Source organism: Carassius carassius, chromosome 46 (genome assembly GCF_963082965.1).
Source record: "Carassius carassius chromosome 46, fCarCar2.1, whole genome shotgun sequence".
In the NCBI taxonomy this organism is placed as follows: Eukaryota; Metazoa; Chordata; class Actinopteri; order Cypriniformes; family Cyprinidae; genus Carassius; species Carassius carassius.
In genome coordinates, this window is record NC_081800.1 from 16,139,868 (window position 1) to 16,163,081 (window position 23,214).

Consider the following 23,214-nt stretch of genomic DNA (forward strand, 5'->3'; position numbering starts at 1 on the left):
GCCAGGACCCCTACTCTTTACGAGAAGTGCCATGGAATTTTTAGTGACCACAGAGAGTCAGGACCTCGGTTTAACGTCGCATCTGAAGGACGGTGCTTTTTACAGTATAGTGTCACCATCACTATAATGGGACATTAGGACCCACACAGACCACAGGGTAAGCACCCCTAACTAACACCTCTCCCAGCAGCAACCTAGTTTTCCCAGGGGGTCTCCCATTGACAAGGCTCTACCCTACTTGGCTTCAGTGGGCAACCTTAGGCTACAGGGTGATATGGCTGTGGCTGAAACATGACAACATTTGCATGAAATATTCCTTTAACTTGAGTGTATTAGTTTTTGAGTGTGTTTGCATTACTGCAAAGCTTCTCGTCCGAGCCATCGGGGCAGTCGTCCTTGCCGTCACACAGTTTCTCAGGAGGTAGGCAGATGGAGTCGTTGCTGGCACAAACATGGTGAGAGAGCTTGCACTCAAGAGCCTCGCAGTTTTCTTCATCGGAGTTATCCTCACAATCACTGTCCCGGTCACACACCCAGGCCTTACTGATACAGCGAGCTAAAACACACACAAAGAAACAAAAAAGAATTTGACCCACAAATCAAAAATGCAGCAATTCAATTAAAGGTAACATATACTAAAAGTGACAAAACTTTTGAATTTGGGCCTTTAAGTAGTGATATTTAGAATTATCATGACATAGATTTTTTGTGGCTGCCTGAAACACAAGTGAGAACATTCAGGATAGCCAAAGCGTGTACTAACCCGAGTCTTTGCAGGCAAATTTGACGGCAGGGTCGCACATATGCGTGACACCCTCGCAATTCTTCTCATCACTCGAGTCCATGCAGTCTGTGTCTCCGTCACAGCGCCATCGCATCGGAATACACAAGCCATCCATTCGGCACTGGAACTCATCCATGTGGCAACCGCCGGGAGGCCGTGTGGCTGCAGACAAAGACAGAAATGGGACACGCAATTAAAATGCAGCTGTGCGAACAGTCATACAAAGGCACAGACACATATCTTATTATTTGATTTTAATGAGAGCTTGGCTTCCTGACGTCAAAAATCAGTTCCCAGGGGATGGAGACTGTGACCAGTGTGAAGCACAACTACAATGAGCTAATCCAAATCAAGCTTTCTCATGAACAGCGGTCCAGGGCTGCCACTGTTAGGGCCATCATTGGGCATCAGTCATAAAGACGTTCCCTCATGGCAAAGGTTAGTATCTGGGAGAGTCTAAAAAGGGGAAAGTGGAAAACCAGATCTCGTCCGTAAACATAGAGAAGTGTGTCCTAGAACAGGGAACTGTTGGGGTGAACTGACCCCAATGACATCATACTGCTCGAGCTGCAAGAATCCACTGTTTCTCTTTCTCTCTCTCACACGTACACAAACACACACACACACACACACACACACACACACACACACACACTAAGACTAAGTAGTCGATATCAATACTGAAATCTGACTGGAATATTGCATTTCTCTGTCAATTTCTAATATTTTAGCAAACATGTATATGCTACTTAACACACTTCTATATGTAAAAAATGTTAACATTAATTTTGACAAATCAAAAAATTCCATGTAGCCTTCAAATATTTTTAAATAAATTATATTTCTCACTTTTTTTGTTTGTTTGTTTCCTTTCAAAAATATTCGAATTCAAAAATAAAGTATAAAAAAAGTTAACAGTTACATAGCATTAATAAACAATTTATGTAGTAAAGGCAGAAAATAATAAATAGCGATATTTATTTAAATATAAATATTGACATATAAACAGTTACATAGTGCTAATAATAAACAAGTAACATAATAGAGGCAGAACATGAATAAATTACTTTATTGTATAATAAATTAATTTTGTAAATAATGTAGCAAAAATGTATATACTGCTCAACACATTTTTTAATGTTAATATTTAGATAAAATGGCTTGCACCTTTCAAATATTTATAATTCCAAAATGTAAAATAAGACACATAAAAGTAATCAAATATACTCAAATAGTTAAAGAGCAAATATATAATAAATGCAGAAAAAAAAATTCTAATAGCAAATTAATATGCTTCAGTCCTCTTTTTTTGTATAAATATTAACTTACAACTTTATTATAACTTATAGCTTTTCAATTTAGCAGAAAAACTGGTACCATTACGTTTTACTTTTAAATTGACTTATTTTTAACATCCCAACTCCAAACTCAGACTCATGAGACATCTCTCCTTCACAACTCATGTTAGCATGACCTCACTCAGTTCAACATCTTTACACAGGCACAAACTCTCATAAGGCCTCTGGCTTGGTTCTGCTGCATTGATTCTGTGAGTCTATTAAGCACCAGCATGCCATTAGAGAAGGGAGAAGAGAAGAGAAGAGAAGAGAAGAGAAGAGAAGAGAAGAGAAGAGAAGAGAAGAGAAGAGAAGAGAAGAGAAGAGAAGAGACCCCGAAAACAGAATCTAACACACTATTCCTGTCCCACGCAGGGCCAAGCCAACCACTGAACAATTAACAGCTATAAAGCCACATGAATTGGACATGTGGAGATGGACAGGTGAGGAGATAGATATGTACAAAATTGCATACTCCAGCGGCTCATGCATCAAGCGTCCTGGCACTTCAGTGCATGTGTAATCCCTCTAGACAGCAGTTCCCAGAGCAGTCATTAACACTGCTCTGCACAGGGTCTCTCACTCCCTGCACTCCTCACAGACATTCTTCAAGACTTTGTGTTTTAAGTGTTTCACCACAGACCACAAAAAAAAGAAAAGGATGACAGCCCAGTTTGTGAAATCATGATTTACTCTAGTTAATAAAGGCCTCAGTTGCATTAATCATTGTGGTTTTGCTCAAAATCTAGAGACACTTCAGAAGGCCCACACCATTAATATAGCTTCAGGTAATAAACTGATCATTTACATAATACAGTGTAAAAAAAATAGAACCGAACCTTATTAAAAAATATATACATATGGCTGCATCTTGAGAAAATACTGATCATCAACCTCAGGAGGTCAAACTAAATATATGAAGGGTTCAGGTGTTGTCAATTTTGACATCAAAAAACTGCAATCTGACAATTTAGTTATTTTCAAAAAATTATTAAACAAGAAAAATACATTTGAACAATGAAAATACACTAACAAATATAAAATAACAAAAATAACAATGAAATTCACATTTATTGTTAATTAGTGTTGAAATTAGTTTGTTTGTTTTATTTATTTTGATATTTGTTCATATTGTTACTAATTCACTTAGCAATTTGTTGTATTTAAAATATATATATTTTTTTTATTTCAGAAATGTAATGTAATTTGTACACAATATATAACATTTAAATTACTTTAAAATAAAAATAACAAAATAAATATATGAAATAAATGAATAAATAACAAAATAATCATAAACAACGAATAAACCAACCAAAAAATACATAAATAGTAAGAATTCAGTAGAGTAGTTAGTTTGGGATCAGATGTTGGTTTGTGACTAGTCTCAGCCTCAGGCGTCGTGCACACAGACCGTTTGTTAAACGTTTGACGCAAACGGTACACAAAAGTGGAAACACTTCAAGAGTTTCGAAGTCGTCATCAGATTTTTTTATTATACAGGATTTCCAGGAGACGTGTGTGTCGTGTTCTTTAATGTTCAGCCTGGAAACAAAGATGACATGCCGCCAAACCCCCTCACGAAAACAGAAAGCCATAGTATTTACTATAATCAAGTATTATTTAATGATAGAACTTTAGTAATTATAATTAAAACTTGGTAACCATGTATGAATACATAGACATTTTAACTGAATTTAGGACTGGTGGTGATGCTTTGTTTCTGTATAAAAAAAAAACCGTGAAAAAACTACCAATGATGATGATGATGATAATAATAATATGAATTCTACTAATAAGAACAGTAAAAATGCACAAAAGATGCTTATGCTAATGAGCTGCTGGATCCATGAATATTAATCAGGTTTTGTGCATTCGTTGAATTGATTTGCTGAAATCAAAACAGCGGTGAGCACCAGCCAATGAGATTGACATTTGCGCATTAGTTTCGCCAACTACCGGAAAACCCGGCAGTTCTTAAAAACTGAAAAAATAAATCCAAAGGAACTCAACAAAGAAAACGACAACAAAGAATATCATTTACATGTGGCGCGTCAATTAACACACATTACGTAAGACTCTCTCACTCTCTTTCTCTTACTTTGCGCGTGTGAGAGAAAGCGGCGGAGAGTAGTGTGCCTTCACACTAGAGTTTACTGTACATCAAGCATAGGTGAGCTGCGCATCCACTGAGATGAACTGAAAAATAGCACAGATTGCTTGACGGAGAGTGGAACTCTGAAGCACTCAATTTAGAGAGTATTCGCGAGTGAAAATATATCTGTGCTAAACTTATAATAAGTGAGCCTCCAACTCACACACTGGTGAGTAAAATATCAGAATTTCTTAGCCATTGGCTAATATTAGACATCATTTAGTCACCAGAGTGAAGAGAGCTTGTGACTGCAGTGGTACTCACAAAAAAATTAAGAAAACTGTTTGGTATGAGAACTCTTTTCTATTATTAAAAATTATACTTTTCCAAACTCACTCTGATTGGTACAGTTTGCATGAGTCTCATCACTGTAATCTCCACAGTCGTTGTCTCCATCACAGGTCCAGTACTCTGGTATACAGCGGCCGCTGTTGCATTTAAACTGCACACTGGAGCAAGAGTGACTGCAGCCGGCTTCATCACTGTTATCCCCGCAGTCATTATCTGAGGACAGATAATGAGGACTTGCAGTTATTAGACATTCTAAGTCAGGATGCAACAAACACACTTTTATAGACAGCATTAGAAACTCACCATTATCGCAACGCCAGTTGACATTGATGCAGCGTCCATTGGCACAGGTGAACTGAGTGAGTGGGAAACAGGTGGGATATGCTGGCGAGAGAGAGAGACAAGAGAGAGGATGAGATAGGAAAAACAGTTAACATTCTTGAAGTGTCAGCATGGCATGATGACAAAAGGAAAAGAGACTCAAATTTAGTTACCACAAGATGGTGGTTCATCTGAGCGATCTCCACAATCATCATCTAAGTCACATGTCCAGGAGAAAGGAATACAACGGCCACTGGCGCATGGGTACTGATTAGAAGGACACGTGCGGGCTGGGAGAGAAAATTAATCCTGATCAATTAACAAAGCGCATAAAGGCTGGTAAACACCACAAAGTACTTGGACAATTATCAGGAAAAAATGCTTAATAGTCCTATTAACAATTAGTTTACAATACCCAAGCAAGTGCTGTTAGATTCGTCTTCATCATTCCCACAGTCATTGTCTCCATCACAAAGCCAGCGCAGGGGGATACAGCGGTTATTCTGGCACTTAAAGCGGTCTGCGGGACAGGTGTGCTGGTCTGACACAGGACAAATAGGCTCATTTAAATGTGCACTCCATACTGTTTCTTTTCATGGCTGATATAACTGCCATGCCTGATTTATACTGACACCAAGTGGTATGGATGTATGAATCACAAATATTAACAGTTACTAATGCCACGATTAAGACCTGATTATCTTATTCTGTGAGTGAAAGAATCCGATAAAAAAATGATAAAGCCATTTGTAATGTTACATAAAATTTCCATCTTAAATAAATGCTGTTCTTTTGAACTGGTCAAAGAATTTTAAAAAATATATCATGGTTTCCAAAGAAAAAAAACATATTAAGTATCAGGACATGTTTTCAACATTGATAATAATAAGAAATGTTTGTGATCACCAAATCAGTGTATTAGAATGATTTCTGAAGGATCATGTGACAATGAGGAGTGGTTTTGTTATTTGTACATCTGAAAATATGAGACAAAAGGGCACTGACGGCACAACTCGGGGGCCTCATCGCTGTTGTCCAGACAGTCATTGTCCCCGTCACACTTCCAGCGGTCTTGAATACAACGATTATTCTTACAGGCAAATTCTCCAGGCTGGCACTGAGGAGGAGGTACGTAGGAAGGGTTTGCTGTTGAGAAAAAAAAAGAACAATTATTATTTCAAACGCCAAACAAGACCTTTCAAAATTCTTCAAGGTTATTCACGGTAACATTTATACTTCAGGCCACAAAGGCACAAAATAGGCACCTGTACAGGTCTTGTTGTCAGTATCTAGTATCTGATCGTCGGCACAGGCACAGGAGCGTCCAGTGGGCGTCAGCAGACACAGACTGCTACAGCCACCATTGTTGGCACGGCACACGTTGGAGCCTGTGACTACACACAACAAAAACACCCTTAGCAGATCCCAATAAAACCACTGAAACTCTGATCTCATTAGTTTGTTCCCGCTAACACTGTATAAATAATGTGGCTGTTGAGACATGTTAACATACAAAACAACACAATTAAGTCTTTGTTTGATCTGTCAGCGTGCGCTTTACATATGACTCATTAATGACACATTTTCTAAAAGAAATGCTCAGGGTGTTCAGTACTTTGCTGTTGTTGTGCATCATAGGTACGAATCTCATAGATTGGGGGTCGTTCACTGCGTAGCAACGTGGCCTTTTTGGTGTTCTGGTCCAGTTTGTAGATTGCTCCACTGCGGTACTCATTCCAGAACAGAAAATTCTTATAGTGGCACAGGCCAAAGGGATGGTTCAGCTCCTGTCCTTCATATACTGTCTGGATAAACAGAAAAGTGTTTTTTTTAATACATATTCAAGTTGGAAAGTCATATTTTTTTTTTATTTCTGTTGCATCCAATCACTTTTTTTTCAGAGCTATATATATATATATATATTTATATACACACATACTTTTTAAAAAGTTTCATGATTTTATTATTTCTGCAAAAAGAATGGCTATCGGATGTTTTTACTTTATGTGTTTATTCGATTTATGCAAAATGCTAACTTCAGCTTCCTTGTTTGCCTAAAAAGCTTGTGTTTCCTCACCCTCCGTTCTGTGGTGTTGAGAAGCACCATCTCGATGCGGTCGTAGTATGCATCCACCCAGTACAAGATGCCCTGCTGGGTGTCCAGACTGAGGCCATTGGGCCAGAGCACAGTTTTAGAAGTAAGCAGGATACCAGCATTTGAACCGTCCATCCAGGCCTTCTTTATACTGCCACGATTGGTCTCTTTAGGCTCCTCCTCCCAGTCACTCCAGTACATCATTCTGCAAACAGCATGGATTTATACACCATAGTGTATATTTAAACAACTCTAGTGCAACTCTAAATTGTTTATCTGTATGTAGGGAACATGTAATCTGGTTGGTAGGGTAACATTGTCTCTAAAAACCAATCCGAATTATGAGTGTATTGTGACTAAATAAACTGCATACAAATGCTAACAAATGCTAATATATATATATATATATATATATTTATTTATTTATTTTTTTATTGTGGAATTAATTGATTTACCCATGAGAAGGGTCTACTACTATGGCTCTGGGATGGGTCATTTTGCCCTCAAGAAGAGTTTTGCGGGTCTGAGAGGCTTTCTCCAGTTTGGCCACACTGATCGTCTTTTTGGGTCCATCATCAGTCCAATACAGGTTTTGCCCCATCCAGTCCACAGCGATTCCTTCTACTGTGTGAATACCTGTGGAATTGAGAGACACAATGAATGGGATGGAGAAGAGAGAGAGATATGGAGGAGTTGTCCATGTAATTCATCCACCTTCAATGTCACTCCAACAAAAACCATCCCAGCATTCTGCACTCACCATCCTTCACTATGATGTCTCTCTCAGTGCCATCAATCTTCTGGCGGCCGATGATGTAGCTGGTGGCATCAGCGAAATAGATGAATTCGGTCTCAGCGTGGAAGTCCAGTGCTCTTGGGTTATTCAGGTTCTCAATGGGGATGATGTGCTCATCATACACCCTGGCATGCATGTCCATACCACGAATAACACCAGGCCGGCCTTTACCGTACACCAGGAAGAGCTCATGCTCTGGTTCTGAGAAGAAAAACAGAATTTATTATATCCAAGAAAGCCCTATAATGGGGAATGCTGTTATGTATGACTGTTTAAAACTGGTTTAGAGTGGTTTGAGGAGGCTGAATTGAGATTTCACTCACTCTTGCAGGACTTTCCGTCACTGCCCAGGCTGAAACCTGAACGGCAGCGGCAGGTTCGGCTCTTGTGACTGTTGCCCAGTAGGCAGATATCGGAGCAGCTGCCTGGCTTCCCAAACTGATCAGGAGCACATGCATGACTACGGACTGAGAGGACGAACACAAAAGACTAATTTTAATATAAGGGGCCAGTGGGGAAAACACAATGAATAGTACTGAGTCAGACAGGTATGATGTAAATGTACCTGTCCCAAAAGAGAGTGATTTATGCTGTCTTAGGCCCCAATCAGACAGAACATGTTTTTCAGGTTTTAAAACATGTGGTGCGTTTTCAAACTTTTTTTTTAGTTTAGAAAAGAGCAGTGCGCTCCGTTTTTTTTATGTTGCTAGGCAACCACAGAATCAGCAGTCTTGCCATTCTAATTAAAGGTTATAGCGCAAGCTTACTGCCAATAGAAAACTATTTAAAAAAGGAATCTCTCACTGCAAAAAAAAGCGTTCTGTCTGAAAATGCTTGAGCACTTGCTGAACTTTACATTTAGAAACATTTTGAAAATGTTATCTAATATCCCCGTCATACCTGCAGGCTGACGTCTCTGGTGGTAAACGTGAAGTGCGCCGCCCTTGTCCACGCGTGTGACCACCTGGAAGTCAGAGCTGTTGAATCGGTTGACTCTGATCACACTGGTTTTGGGCTGCATGTTGGCATTGTCAGAGTTGGTGGCATACAGATAGTTTTCAAACACTGTTAGACCATAGAGATGTTCAATCTGCCAAAACAAACAAAAAAGCATAAAACATAGAGCATATATATATTTATATACGCACTAACTATAAAAATGCCCTTGGTATTCATTTACATGACTTTTACAGTTCTAAAAAAAAAAAAAAAAAAAAAAAAAAAATCACACAAATGTGGCTTCCTCATATATCCCAGTTTTCAAAGTCTGTGGTATTTCCGTCTCCTTTATTAAAATGGCACAATTTAATAAATTTTTTAAGAGATTCTGGACTCTTGCATGATCCCAGAGATAACTGAAAATACAGATGTGACTTTTAAGTCATTTTAATGTCCCCTTCAAAGATGGCTGGTTGAGAACCAATGACTTATACTATTTTCTGTAAATAAATAAATAAAAATAAATTATTTTAAATGCTGCAAATGAATTTAGGCATCACAACAATTTAAATGTACAGTGAAAATGTCACTGAAGATTCATTTTGAGATAATTTTGAGTGTCATTGTAATTAATTTTAAAGATTAACTTAACTGATGCTACTGTTATATAATGTGCATTCCTATGCAAAAGTCTTGAAACATCACATATTAATTTATATTAGGACTATTAGATTTTCAAGTAGATTTTTTGCAATACGCTAAATGTAAACTAATGGACTAAAAAAAAATTAGTTTAAAAACTAAAAAAAAGTATGACACTGTTGCACAATGCTCAGTTTGCACAATGCTTAGTTTGCACTGCTGTCGCAGGTTTTAAATAAATTAATGCTGATCTTTCAATTCTGCTGATCATGTGATGTTCTCATTTCTAGAAACTCATAAGTGATGACATCAATGCAAGTGACATCCTTAGATCAAGTTCATGGCTCCAAACAAACAAATCTCTAACAGCATGTACGTGTATGGCATCCACAAAAGTGCATGTGACTTCGCACATACCAGTAATCCCTGAATGATGGTGTGCCGGTTCTTGCCTTCGTAGTCCACCACTTCAATGTAATCTAAGTAAGCGTCAGCCCAGTACACCAGCTTGCTGACCAGGTCCAGAGTGATGCCATGAGGAAAGACGATTTTACTGTCTACCAGTTTGGTGCGGTTCTGGCCATCCATATCACAGCGTTCAACCTTTGGGATTTGGCCATAGTCTGTGAAGAACACTTTCCTGGAAAAGAAGAAAAGGAGATGTTCACAATATTAGGGCTGTCATGATTCCTCAATTAAATTTGAGTACTCAATTATAAAAAAAATCCTTGATTGCATTTTGCTTGTGTCGATTAACCAGCAAAACTGGCGCATTCCATGGATGAGAATCCATTAAAAAGCATTATTAGACTATTATCTAAGGCTGTACGAAATATTAAAACCATCATAAATCATAAAAGCATGTTATTAAAAATCTAAAAAGTGTTACTGTGAGTTCAAAAGGGTGCGATTCAATTAAATAAATATAAGCACTGCGGGTTTAATATGCACTTTATTTATATGAGTGCATCTCAGATCGGCTCCATTCACAGTAAATGCTGCTCCACACAAACAGTACTCATTTACATGCGTGGACCATCTCAAAATTAATCTTTGCATATGCTGTGAGTCTTGGTCGTTTATAACGTTCATCTGGGAACAATGTGCACCATTCTGATCAGATTTATAAGTATATTGTTTTATTAAATTATGTATTTAATTGTTTTGTTCAATAAAACCATATTTGATTCTGATATTATATTTAAACCAATTATTATTGCCTCATTGCTATTATATATGTATTTTAAGCAATCTTAAAGTCTATTCCCTTAGGTCTATTTTCATTACCACAAAAATATTAATCTGATTACTCGATTAATTGTCAGAATTATCGACCGATTACTTGATTACCAAAATAATTGTTAGTGACAGCCCTATTACTTTCTTTATTCTAGATGATTATATTTACATTTGTTCGTTCCAGATTCAGTTATTTATTTAATAATATTTCAATTGAATCAAAGAAATTCATAATTTATGGGATGTACAACAAATACAACCCAGACATATAATTACTTTACAATTTAATAATATTTCTTTTTTTATGCTTTAGTTGCAATAAAATTAATAAGATTTTTTCCATATTATAGTATTAAATATGGTGGATAAATGCACTTAATTGTCAAGAAAGTACTTTTATAAAAAAGGTAAAATATGCTTTTTTTTTTCTTTTTCTGTTTATTTTCTATTGCTTTTTTTATCTGCAGAGAAAACCAAGTGGCATGAGTGATGCTGGACTTTGCTGGTCCAGACAAGGATTAAGGAATAATGGACTTGGGGTCTCACCCCATGACTGGGTCCAGTGCGATTCCTTTAGGGTTATAGAGCTCCAGGTCCAGCAGGATGACACAAGTCAAGCCATCTTTACTGCACACAAAAATGCGGTCGTCCACATCATCCACAAAGTAGAAGTTTCCTGTCAGCCAGTCAATAGCCATCTGCTCCACATCTAAAGACAGGAAGAGAGTGAGGATGAATATGGGGGGAGAGAAGAAGAGATGTTTTCAGTGTTTGCTTTATTTTTAGTCAGTCATAACTGCAGCTTCTGTCTGACTCAGCAGAAAGATGCTGCACCGTGTTGGAATGCAAAACTTGGAGGATTGGAAAAGAGGAAATTGAAAACAAGAAGCTATGTAAGTTTGTAGGAGCTACAAGGTGTTTTTAATCAGTGAATTGTTGTGTGTACTTAACATAGTCCCATTATCAGCCTACTATCTGAGGAGAACCAATTAACCAAGACCAAACCACACTGCGGTCATTACTGTGCTTTGAAATTGTGCTATTCATAATTTAGCATGAACAATCAGTTTTTAACAAAATATTTTCCACTTTCAGTGAAGACAGACAATTATGACTAATTGTTAGATATGTTTCCATCCAAGTTGCAAATTTATTTTAAAAGTTGGAATAATGCAAACATTTTGTGAATAATGTGTCATTCCACTCTCTAGTGTCACATGATCCTTCAAAAATGATTTCAATATGCTGTTTTGACGCTCAAGATACATTTCTTAATATTACCAATGTTGAAAACAATTGTGCTACTTTTGTGGATACTATGATACAGTAAAAAAAATATTTACTATATGTATTTATGGTCACTTTTGATAAATTAAATGCATCCTTAATAAGAGTTTTAATTTCTTTAAAAAAATGTAAAACTTTTGGATGGCAGTGTAAATATGGATCAAACAAAAAAAAGCCCTAAATTATACAAAGCTTGATCTGACAATGATCTGACAGTACAAGCTGTGTTTTATAAAAAAATTCATAATGTGCCCACAAGAAACTCAAGCAGAAGAAATGTATCTAATCAATCATTAATCCATTCTGACATAAAATGTCAGATTGAATTAAATGCAGCTGTTACATAAGAACTGCTATGAATGATTTTTGCAGAAACTCGTTCTGCTTGTGTTTTATGAATAAGGCCCAATGGGTTTTGTGCATGTCTCTGCATATGCGTGTGTGCGTGCATATCAGCCCAACTCTCTGACTCACTGTCACAAGACTATTATTCACTCAGAGAGTGTTCCCACTTTTAATGCATCAACGCACTTAAAAAGACAGCAAAGCAAAAAACCTGATTGCAGAAACTCTACAAACACCCTAGCTGAGACTCCATGCTAAAGTGTCTCAACCGTCTCCACACATTTAAAAAAACCTGACACAGACACTCGTTCTCCATTACTGCACCTTTTCCATGCACAGGGAGGCTGGACTTGGCCGTACAGATATCTTCCATTCTGGGAAAAGAGTTTGAAATGGTAATTCAGTGAATACTAAGTTTCTCTTTCTCTTCTCTGACAATAAGACTCTTTCTGTGCGGGCCGTGCTGAGCTCCAGCTGTGCAGGCCGGTCCACAGTGCCTCCCATGATGCTTGGTGTTGCAACAGCTGTCACCGTACTTCCTGTAACTGATTTGGGGGAGAGTTTCCGCAGGCATCCACTAACGATCCTAAGACATAGGAATATATCCTTGTTGTGCAACCCTGTGCAAACCAGACACAAACACATTTCTACAAAGTCCAGTAAACAGAAGCCCTGCCGGGAAATGCAAAACTAGCTCCAGGCCACAATAAACCCTCCCCGCTTTTGTCTCTCAGTCTGCAAAACAAACACCCACAGTACCTGTTGCGCAAAATTTTAAAAGACAAGTTATTCTTAAGGGTGATTTCATCCGGACACTCTCGTCCTGTACAAATCTGCTAATTTACTCCTCTTTCTTCACCCCCTCCTTTCTTCAAAAGGAAGTATGCAACAATACGTGGTAAGAACATCTGTAACTTATCTATAACTACATCTCAGTACAGGCAAAAGGTACCACATATGGTTAAGAACTGGAATTTGTTGTGAAAATACGGAAGGAACTGCAGATGATTTTGAAAGGAGAAAATCAAGGAAAAGGGAAGGGAAAGCTTGCTGAGATTTCAAATGACTTATTATTGTACTGTAAGCGGAAACTGATATAGGCAAGTAACTACAAAAATATCAAGTCTAACTACGATAGATAAGACAAGGTTACGGCTACAAGTAAAGTGAAGCTTAACTATATCAGTGACAGAAACAAGAGATTTAAGAAGAGTGAGGAGAACAAAGCGCCGAGTGTCTTTGAGGCCTGGGACACACTGGTGGGAATCCTGTGAATGGACAACTCTTTCAACAAGGCCAGAGTTAGGGTAGTTCTCCGACATATGGAATATACAACACTGATGCATAAAAAAACGGGAAAATAAATGACCCTGTTATTGTGGTAGCTAAAATCGTGCATATAATAATAAACTGAATTGCTTGATAAAGTATGGAGTGAATGAATGTGTTCGAGAGAAATCACTAACAAATGTATCTACAAAGAAGCAAACAAACATACATATTAAACTAATATATATAAGAAACGAGTGAACAAATAAAACTAAATTTATTTATTGTTTGCTATAAATACATTTAGAAATGTACAAGCTAAACAAACATGTATAGCAATAACTGACAAACAAACAAGTAGATGGACAAACAAACATATGTGCAGACAAACTCACACACTCAGTTAATACTTGTATGACTAGCAATGACTGACAAACAAACAAGTAGATGGACAAATAAATGTATGTGCAAATGAACACACACACTCAGTTAACACTCGTACGACAAGCAATGCACCAACAAACAAATGTTTGTTAAAAACACAATGAACAAACAGCTGATTTGCATCTCACACCAGAGTAGCACTTGACTAAAACATCACTGCAACCAATATTAGACTCGTTTTGCTATTCTATTAGCCTCCTTTTAAACAATCCTAATTTTTTCAATAAACCGTTTTAGTGAGAAAAATGGTCTCAGTGAAAGCAAGCAAAAACACCAGAATACGTATGGTCGGGAAGATGCATCAGTCACACTTCATGAAGACACCAACAGACTCTAGAGCTCAAATACATCTGGACTAGATGTGGGCCATTCTTAAAATGGCAGGACAGCTATTACACAGCCAGCGGCAAGGACGTCCTGAGCCAATAAAGTGTCGTGACACCCTCAAGCAGATATGCTCTACCCAGGTTCATCAGCCACAGTGTGGATGCCCACTCGCCCACCACCCCTCCTCACACACTGATTATGAGTTCGTGTGTGCAATGCATCCTGCTCTGTTTTCAGGCTTTTAACGGGGGAGAGCGGTCACGGGGCACATCTGGAGTGCTCATCTGCCCAGTATGCAACAGTTATAAATCACTCGGGAAATTGTGAGAAATACGAGCCATACGAGTCAATGCAGCCCCAATGCACCCCCACCAGCATCAAATAAACCTTATGCATCACAGAATATCTGCAGAAAATACAGTACACTCATTAAAAAGACTCATCCATCTACTTTCCTTCCATTCCTCCCGCCTTTCCAGCAAAATGGCCACACAGAGTCATTAGGGATGCGGCTGTAATAACAGTTGTCCTATACACACCAAAGAACAGGGGGCTGTTGATTTATAGGTCCAGTTAGAGGGAGAACAGAACTTTGATAACATATAATTATCTCAGCACTGGTGGCGTAGGGCCTCTGGACACTGTAATTGAATGAGCAAGCTCTGATTTATAACCTCTTTGAGCAAGTTTTGTGGTTGCTTTTAATCGATAATTATCCTGATAAAATCTTTATTTCTTGCTGTAGAAAGATGTAGAAACCAGACTGTTAACTGTGGTTTTAAACTTCTTTTTATGGTCAGAGGTTGACAAACACTTTTCCAGTCATATTTCCTTAACAGAATAAATATAGAACAATGAATTTTTACATGCTCTTATGAGTGATATTGTTTCAAATCATGAAACAGGTTTGTGTTGCCTGACTTTGATGATACTTATGTTCAGCACAGTTGTAGTGCAGGCTGCAATATTAATAATAATCTAAAAATAAAACTGAACATTTGTCAGAAACTTGAGTTGACAGTAGTAGTACCTTGAGTTAGGATGCAGATTAACCACTGGTCTTCCATAGAAGCATACATTTAAATCATGATAATCTCAGTTAAAACCGCACACATGGCACCTCAACACCAGGATACATGACACTATGAAAAACAATAGTCTAAAAGGATTTAATATAAATGCACAAAAGCTTAGCTTAATCACAAAAAATAGTGTAATTGTATTCCATTACACCTTTAAAATATGTAATACATGTCTACATTAATAATATAATAACAATTGATGGTAGATTTGTAGATTGAAAAGCTTTGACTGTATCGTTGCTCACAGTGTTTCTGCTGTTTGTCAGCGCTGTTTTATCTGACTTTAAACTAGTTTAAATAATTCATTCCACTTTTGGTGTATAAACATTATATTGAACTTTTGTTATTGTTTTAACAAAATTATATTATGATAATTATTGTTTTTATTTTATCGCCCAGCCCTAACCATACCTTTAAGATTCTGTATGCAAATGACCACTGTTTTGCATTGTTTTTCTAAAGCCATACAACTGATTTGAGTGAGAAAAATACATTTTAGTTATGTTCTGCTATTGTTCCCCCTCCAGTGAGCTGCTAGCAGCTAGATTACGCAAACGGACCTGATCAGTTCTCTAATCATAACACAGTCCCGAAATGTCCCAACTATACCAAGAGAGGACATGGTTTCGGAGTCACTCTGACACTCCAGCTGTAGCCCAGTACCTATACCACAGTTCTGCAAGGCAAACTCAACACTTTTACAGACACCGTTTGTGACTCATTGTTTTTCCTTTTGTCTGTCTTGCATGTAGCGGAGTCTGAAATCAGAGGGACAGTGATGGCCAGGGTCCAGACTTCCTGTAAAACTATTCTGAGACACTGAAGCTCTGTTCTAAAACCTTGTGATCTTCCTTACTGTCTACATAGGAAGCGAAATAATAATGAAGTTCAATCACTGTTAATAATAATTATTCATCAGACAAATGTATAATACTTAGATTATTATTCTTATTAAATAAGGAATAATATTTTTTATCTAAACTTTTTTGTATATTTAAATAAGTTATATACTTTTACATGTAATTAACATTTACCTATGTTAAATTACTTAAACAATAATAATAATAATATACGTAAATATGTATTTGTTATTATATACAAATACAAATACATAATCATTATTCATCATAAAATGACAACAATAATAGTCAAACTGGCAAGCTGACTGATGATTATTAATTTATTATTAATATTAACAACAATATTTAATTTACATAATATTTTAAATATTTATCAATTGTTTTTATTAACATTTACATTTCTATCCTTACACGTTTATTTACATTTATGTCAAGTTGCTATAATGATACTACTACTACTAATAATAATAACTATTATTATTATCATCATCATCATAACTATGATTATCATCAGTTTTTAAAATATTATGATCATGACTTTTATCATCATCATGAAACCTCATAAAGTGAGAAATCTGGAATCCTCAAGATGGGCAGAAACTTGAATCATGCTAACAGCGCTCTGCATGTGAAGTTTGAAACACGTCAAAGTCTAATTTGTGACACTGGGAGCTACATCAGTCCTAAAGAGACAACAATAAACTACTGTGCGGTAACTCGCCGTCCCACCCTGCTCACCCTTCCTGTGAAACTGCTTCCTTGGTGTGCTGGCGACTGGCTTTCCCTAGCATCCCAACATCACTCACACACACACACACACATGCACGCACACACAGATAGATACAAAGAGAAGGAAGTGTTGCATCTCAGACCTCTGTCTCTCTGTATCCATTATCCCTCTGTGTTTCATCAGAGAGCAGCCAATATTTAGTCTGAGCTGGCTTTCAAGACACATCGATCCCAGGAAACATAGCTACAGTACAGTAGGAACAAAACCAGACCAAGTGGCAAATAAGACAGACCTAGTAATACAGAAACTCCCTACAGGCCAGGAATGTCTAGGTGATGCAACAGTTGATGTAATGGTTGAAAGGTTTCATAGCAATTGCTGCAATGGTTTGGGCAGTAAACTGTGTATTATTGACATCCTAAAACACGGTTATTGTGTTATACAATCTAGAACAACCATGTCACTGTCACCTGAGCATGTCATTAGACATTAATTATATGTTTTCCAGACAAACATTAAGTCTAATCATAGATTGAGCTGAATCAAATGTGATAAATACTGACATAAATATCCTTTCTAGTCCTTTCACGGTCACTGCAGATGGGAAAGCGAGGTCAAAACGCATCAAGAGAAACATCAACATCATTTTGTTACAAAACAATGTGACCGCCTTTCGTCAAAGCAATGGAAGAGTTACATAAAAAAAAAAAATGTGGGCACTCTTTAGGTTAGTGAATGAGAACTGGGGATATTAACAAAATAACACCATAATAGTAGCCTAAAAGTATGTAGACTATTCTGCTCATCAAATCTTGACATCCACCCCACAGTTCATGTGAGAAATAATGATGCTCAATTCACAAACAAATTGTTCTTTTGAGTCAGATCTTGTCAAAGAATTGCTTAATTCAGGTGACAAAACCAGTTTGAATGATTCATTCAGTAATCAGACTGGGACTGGTTCTCCAGCTTGGTCTGTTCCTCACACAAACACTTGTTATATAACACAAAAGTCAAATGAACTGCTTGTGTGATACTTCCAATTTTCTGTTGACAAATTGTTTGGCAGTTTGAACACTTTGGTTTCCATTTACTGTAACTGAATGGAAAACAGCAACCAGCAAATCACTCTAAATACTTTTGATTAGCATCCGTTAAATTGATTGAAAGTGACAGTAAAGACTATTGTTATGAAAGTATGTATATTTCAAATGTATATTGTATAATCAAATGTATATATGTATATTTTTAAATGAATGCTGTTCTTTAGAACTTTCCATTCATTAAAGAACCCACAAAGAAATTAAGAAGCACTTGATAACTTGATAATGCTTAAAAAAAAAAAAAAAAAAAAAAAGAAGTTTCTTGAGCACTAATGATTCCTGAAGGAACGTGAGACACTGAAGATCGGAGTAATGGCTACTGAAAATTCAGCTTTTCCATCACAGGAATAAATTTCATTTTAAGATATATTTAAATAGAAAACAGTAATAATAATTTTAATAATTATTTATTTTATTTTTGATCAAATAAATGCAGCCTTGATGAGTAAGAGTGTTCCTTTCATATATATATATATATATATATATATATATATATATATATATATATAATCTCATGCACCCCAAACTTTTGAATGGTAGTGCAAGTCATATGGGTCTGAAATTAAGACTTTGTGAACTTCTGTTTATGGATGAACTATTCATTTGGCAGCAAAAATCTGTAACCACAAATACAACCCAACAAAAAGGAAGCTCAAACTATTTCTTGTAAACCAGGGATGGGGCAACTTTGATATTGTCGAGGGCCAGGCTTTTACACAGTCTCACTCAATTTTCTTTTTACTGAAGGAAATCAAAGTACAATTAATGTAATTTGTTTTTAAAGATTTTATCATATGTAAAATTCAATTATGCCAATTCAGTTGGGAAGCATTATGTAAACATCTCAATAACATTGTCTATAAATTTACAACAATCAATTGTACAGAGTCCTAAGAGGACAGAAAATATAAAAAAATATCGATTTCTTATTTAATTATTATCAATCAATAATATTAAGTAACTTGCTGCGTAAAATCATGGGTTGATTATCGCACTATTCTAAACAAAAACAGCAGATGGGCTTATTGAAAATGCTAATTCATTCTCTGCCAACAGGCTTTCTCTGCAAACTCTGACCCAGTTCATTTGCTGGCTACCATGGCTGTGGTTTGCTGTTTTCCGCACTCTGGCAACCCGGGGTGACGAAATCCTATCGGTTAAACTGGCAGTGGGGGGAACCACACAGACAAAAACGAAAACAGACATTCTGACACTGAATGCACATTTTTAAAGTAGAGGAACTGGCTTTAGTGATGTTTTTCAGAGAAACAAGTAAGTGAACTTGCAACTATAGTGTATTTGTGAGATGTGGTATAATTGTGATTTAAATCAATCCAATCATATGGGTAACCTCTTGAACTTAGTAAAAAAATTATCTGTTTACCATATTGACGAAGATTTTCATTGTCAATTTTTTAATTTTGCTAATGTTAAGGTGTTTAATTTTTTAGGTGTCAATTTTTTTTTAATTGATCATCTTTTGTATAATGTGATCCATTGGGCTGCACTAAAAGACCCACTGAACACCATTTGCCACCATATGTGGCCCGCCGGACACCATTTGCCCATCCCTGCTGTAAACAATGAAGGCCTTAACAAATAACTTTAAGTTCATGCTTTTTTTGGATCATTTTGCTTAAACGAACACCTGACATTCATGTAAAACACACAATTAAGAACATGGTACTGACGGTGCAGGCTGAGGGAGATGTTGATGGTCTTCTCCTCCGTGAAGCTCTTGGCATTGGGGAATCTGGCACACTTGAGTTGGGTGGCAGCAGGTGAGTCCCCCATGTGGATCCAGCACACGGTCTCCTGGGCGTAGATAAAGTCCATAGCGGTGGTCTGCTTGGTGTTGATGGAGATGGGATTGGCTCCGCTCAGAGAGGTGGCTTGGATGTTTTGAGAGTTGGCTATGAGGAGGTATGGATGCCGATCTACAGGATCTTAAGCATAGATGAAAAAACCCATTGAGGCCTTTTCCTTACAAAACAAAAAGGATTTGACCACAGCCAGCAAGACAAAAAGAACAAAGGATCATCAGAAACTATGTTCACTTCCTACCGTTCTTGGCCTTGCATGAACGGTAGTCTGGTTGAGGCAAGTAGCCCTCCACACAGCTGCAGGTGTAGGAGCCATCTGTGTTTGTGCATGTCTGACTGCAAGTCCCGTACACTGCACACTCATTAAAGTCTGACACAGAGAATGCCACAAGGTAAACATTTTAATGTTTCCTGTTCAATACTTCTACAGTCATCACTTAATTAAAATCATAAAGTCGTTCAGAGCTCACCTTTGCATCTCTTTCCATCTTCTCCCACCTCATAGCCGCTCCTGCAGTAGCACTTTGGACCTGACATTGTCACTGAACAGTTGTACTGGCAGCCCATGATGGTGCAGTTATGAGCATACTCTACAGCATAAGAAACAGAGAGAATAGACAGTTAGCAGAGAAACATCCACATCCAAAATAAACATTATTCAGAAGAGATTATAAAACTTGCAAGTAGGACAGGACAAACAGGCAAAAAAGCTTTTAGATTTTAAAATAATACAATACAATACAATTGATTAGTCCGTTAAGATTGTCTGTACGTGCAAAACATGATACTTGGTACTTGATACTTGTGATATTTTGTGAAAATGGCTTGTCGTACATGATTTCCATGCATACAGTGAACAGTGAAAAGCCTTTAATGCTCTTCGAGATGCCTAAAGGACATCTTGGCAAAATATAAAAGTGCAACGGGGGCTTCACTGACACACAGGGCGTATGATTAAAAGGTTTGACTGGACACAGATGATTGCACTTGGTTTTATACTGTGGGTATTGCTGTGCTGCCAAACACTGCATCTATTTCCACCAACCTCTGTGTAAACTCAGACTGCAGCTTTGCTCAGACAAAAAACAAGTCTCCACGTGCCCACCGGATACACACAGGTCTGGGAAAGCCACATCCATCAAAACAGTGATTTTGTCTGATATGTTAATGTGGGAACGGTTCAGGGAAGTACAAAAATCACAATGGTAATATTTACATAAGGAACTCCTTATAAACCTACAGGATTTTTATCCCAGGTACATCTGTCTTAGTTGATCTGATCATACGCTGACAGAGCTAAACACCATGATTCAACTGCTCAATTTACAGCAGGTCTAAAAAAAAAGTTTAAAACTTCAAAATAAAAACCATTTTACAAAAAAAAGAAAAAATAATTAAATTAATTATTCCAGTATTCAGTGTCACAGGATCATAAACGACAAAACTACATGAGACAATGCCACCATAAGGCATTCGGTCAGTTATGATAAGTCCAATCGGCCCACGATGCACTGCAACTGTCTCCTCCTCTCTCCTTTCCTCCTTCTACAGAGACTCAGCCACACAAATGTACGCACAGGGACAATAAGAGTCCTCCTCACACAAAAGCCTGTGGCACTGTGGGGTACAATGGGGCTTTTGTGGAATGTGTAGAGGAAGATGTGTAGGCAAAACACTATGGTCTGTATCGAATCAATTCCCCCATACCATCCAACCACAGCTCATTCACTGACCTCACACCCACAAACTACTCCAAACAGAGCAGAAGGCATTCAGGGCGTAACGTTGCCTACCCAAAAAACACTGTCGGTCATAAACAGATCTAGAGTCTGCAGACTTTTCTGTATCTTCTACACTGATTTTGAGGGATAGTTGTGCAGAATGAAGTTAAAGGAATTGTTTACCCAAATATGTTTTATTGTAATTACCCTCAAGTTGTTCAAAACATGTATGAATTTCTTTCTTCAGCTAAATACAAAAGTAGATATTTTGAAGAATGACAGTAAGCAAATGGTTTCTGGTCCCTACTGAATTCCATACTAGTAATTTACTAGTTACCCATATTCTTCGAAATTTCTTTAAGTTTAACAGAAGAAAAAATGTGTACAGGTTTGGAACAACTTGAAGGCGAGTAATTGATAACAGAATGTTTTATTTTTGTGTAAACTATTCCTTTAAGTATGGTTAAATGTGTGTACTACACTTTTCTGAGTAGCTGAGAGTGTTATGGAATAAAAAAAGAATAATTATGAACATGCAAAGTGTGACAAATAACATCTGCAGAACTTTCTGCAGACACTGATTTGACATGGACTTAGTGGTGTCATATCATTAAAGGAATGTTGCTGGTTAAATACAAGATCAGCAGCACAGTTTGTAAAAACAAATGCGCTGTTAAGGACTTAAAAAATAAATTTATAGACCAATGTACAATGGTTCAGCCATTGGTATCTATTGAAAGTCAATTTCTATCAACACTGGGTTTCATTTGTTTATTTTACAAATTGAGGTACAAGGTGAAACCGTTTTGGAGGTATACCACATATGTGGTCAGAAGACATTAATTTGAACATGAACACAACTTTAGACCAGAGTTTCTAAACCAGGGGACCGGGGTCCTCTAGGGGACATAACTTCCAAGGAGCTCCAAGGTGACATACAATTATTTATAATAAAGAAAACCATTACAAAATGCCAAAAAAGAACCAGAACCAGAACGGTCTTGTAAAAAGTCTTGGGGCCTTTGAATATTCTTGTAGACAGGCTTTGGCATCAAAAAGCTTGAGAACCACTTTTGACCAATTAAATCCAATGAATTCAATGAAATCAAAATAAATCCCATCATTGTAACATATCACTTGAAAATCATCTTTTTAAAGATCTTTTTAAAAAAAAGTGCAGTTTCTAATTCCCACAGCCATGCCTTGCCTTGCGGGTATTTAGATTGGTATGCAACCCACATGTTTGTGGTTTATTGAGGGAACAAAAATCATTTCAAGAAACTAAGATTGCAGCCAACATGCCATTATAATTAACAGTGAAGTGCTGGGAAGAAAAAAAAAATGAAACAGAAAGCGAGAGAAATAACGAGTGAGACCGAGAAGGCTGGAGGGCTTAATACCACACCACAGAATCTCTCAAAGACGACAGCTCCAAAAACACTGGCAGCCAGACCTAAAATCAGTGTTCAACCGCACCACATGCGATCCACTCAACCTGTTACAACACTACTATTAACAGCAGATCTGGGATCAGCTCTGATCCTTATATCTGGAGCAGGAGAACCTCTTCAGAAACATGTCATGTAACATCCAGCTCTCGTTCTCAAGCCTGACTTAAGCACAT

The 23,214-nt window shown here is 37.2% G+C and overlaps 1 protein-coding gene across 4 annotated transcripts in view; it reads right to left on the reverse strand.

The window, feature by feature from the left end:
- The window catches only part of LOC132129311 (low-density lipoprotein receptor-related protein 1-like), a 107,472-nt gene that overhangs the window by 40,995 nt on the left and 43,263 nt on the right, over nt 1-23,214 (reverse strand). For 2 of the 4 annotated variants that reach the window (XM_059540856.1, XM_059540857.1), the window contains exons 4-22: nt 20,340-20,459; nt 20,111-20,239; nt 19,738-19,992; nt 11,146-11,308; nt 9,778-10,000; nt 8,680-8,869; nt 8,103-8,246; nt 7,744-7,980; nt 7,439-7,619; nt 6,966-7,188; nt 6,504-6,693; nt 6,154-6,282; nt 5,894-6,034; nt 5,304-5,429; nt 5,062-5,178; nt 4,871-4,951; nt 4,613-4,780; nt 764-946; nt 359-556 (exon numbers count right to left, since the gene is read on the reverse strand). In XM_059540856.1, the coding sequence (XP_059396839.1) occupies nt 359-556; nt 764-946; nt 4,613-4,780; nt 4,871-4,951; nt 5,062-5,178; nt 5,304-5,429; nt 5,894-6,034; nt 6,154-6,282; nt 6,504-6,693; nt 6,966-7,188; nt 7,439-7,619; nt 7,744-7,980; nt 8,103-8,246; nt 8,680-8,869; nt 9,778-10,000; nt 11,146-11,308; nt 19,738-19,992; nt 20,111-20,239; nt 20,340-20,459 (3,198 nt within the window). Of the gene's footprint in view, nt 1-358; nt 557-763; nt 947-4,612; nt 4,952-5,061; nt 5,179-5,303; nt 5,430-5,893; nt 6,035-6,153; nt 6,283-6,503; nt 6,694-6,965; nt 7,189-7,438; nt 7,620-7,743; nt 7,981-8,102; nt 8,247-8,679; nt 8,870-9,777; nt 10,001-11,145; nt 11,309-19,737; nt 19,993-20,110; nt 20,240-20,339; nt 20,460-23,214 lie in introns of all 4 variants that reach the window. The other 2 variants (XM_059540854.1, XM_059540855.1) reach the window with 1 other exon arrangement.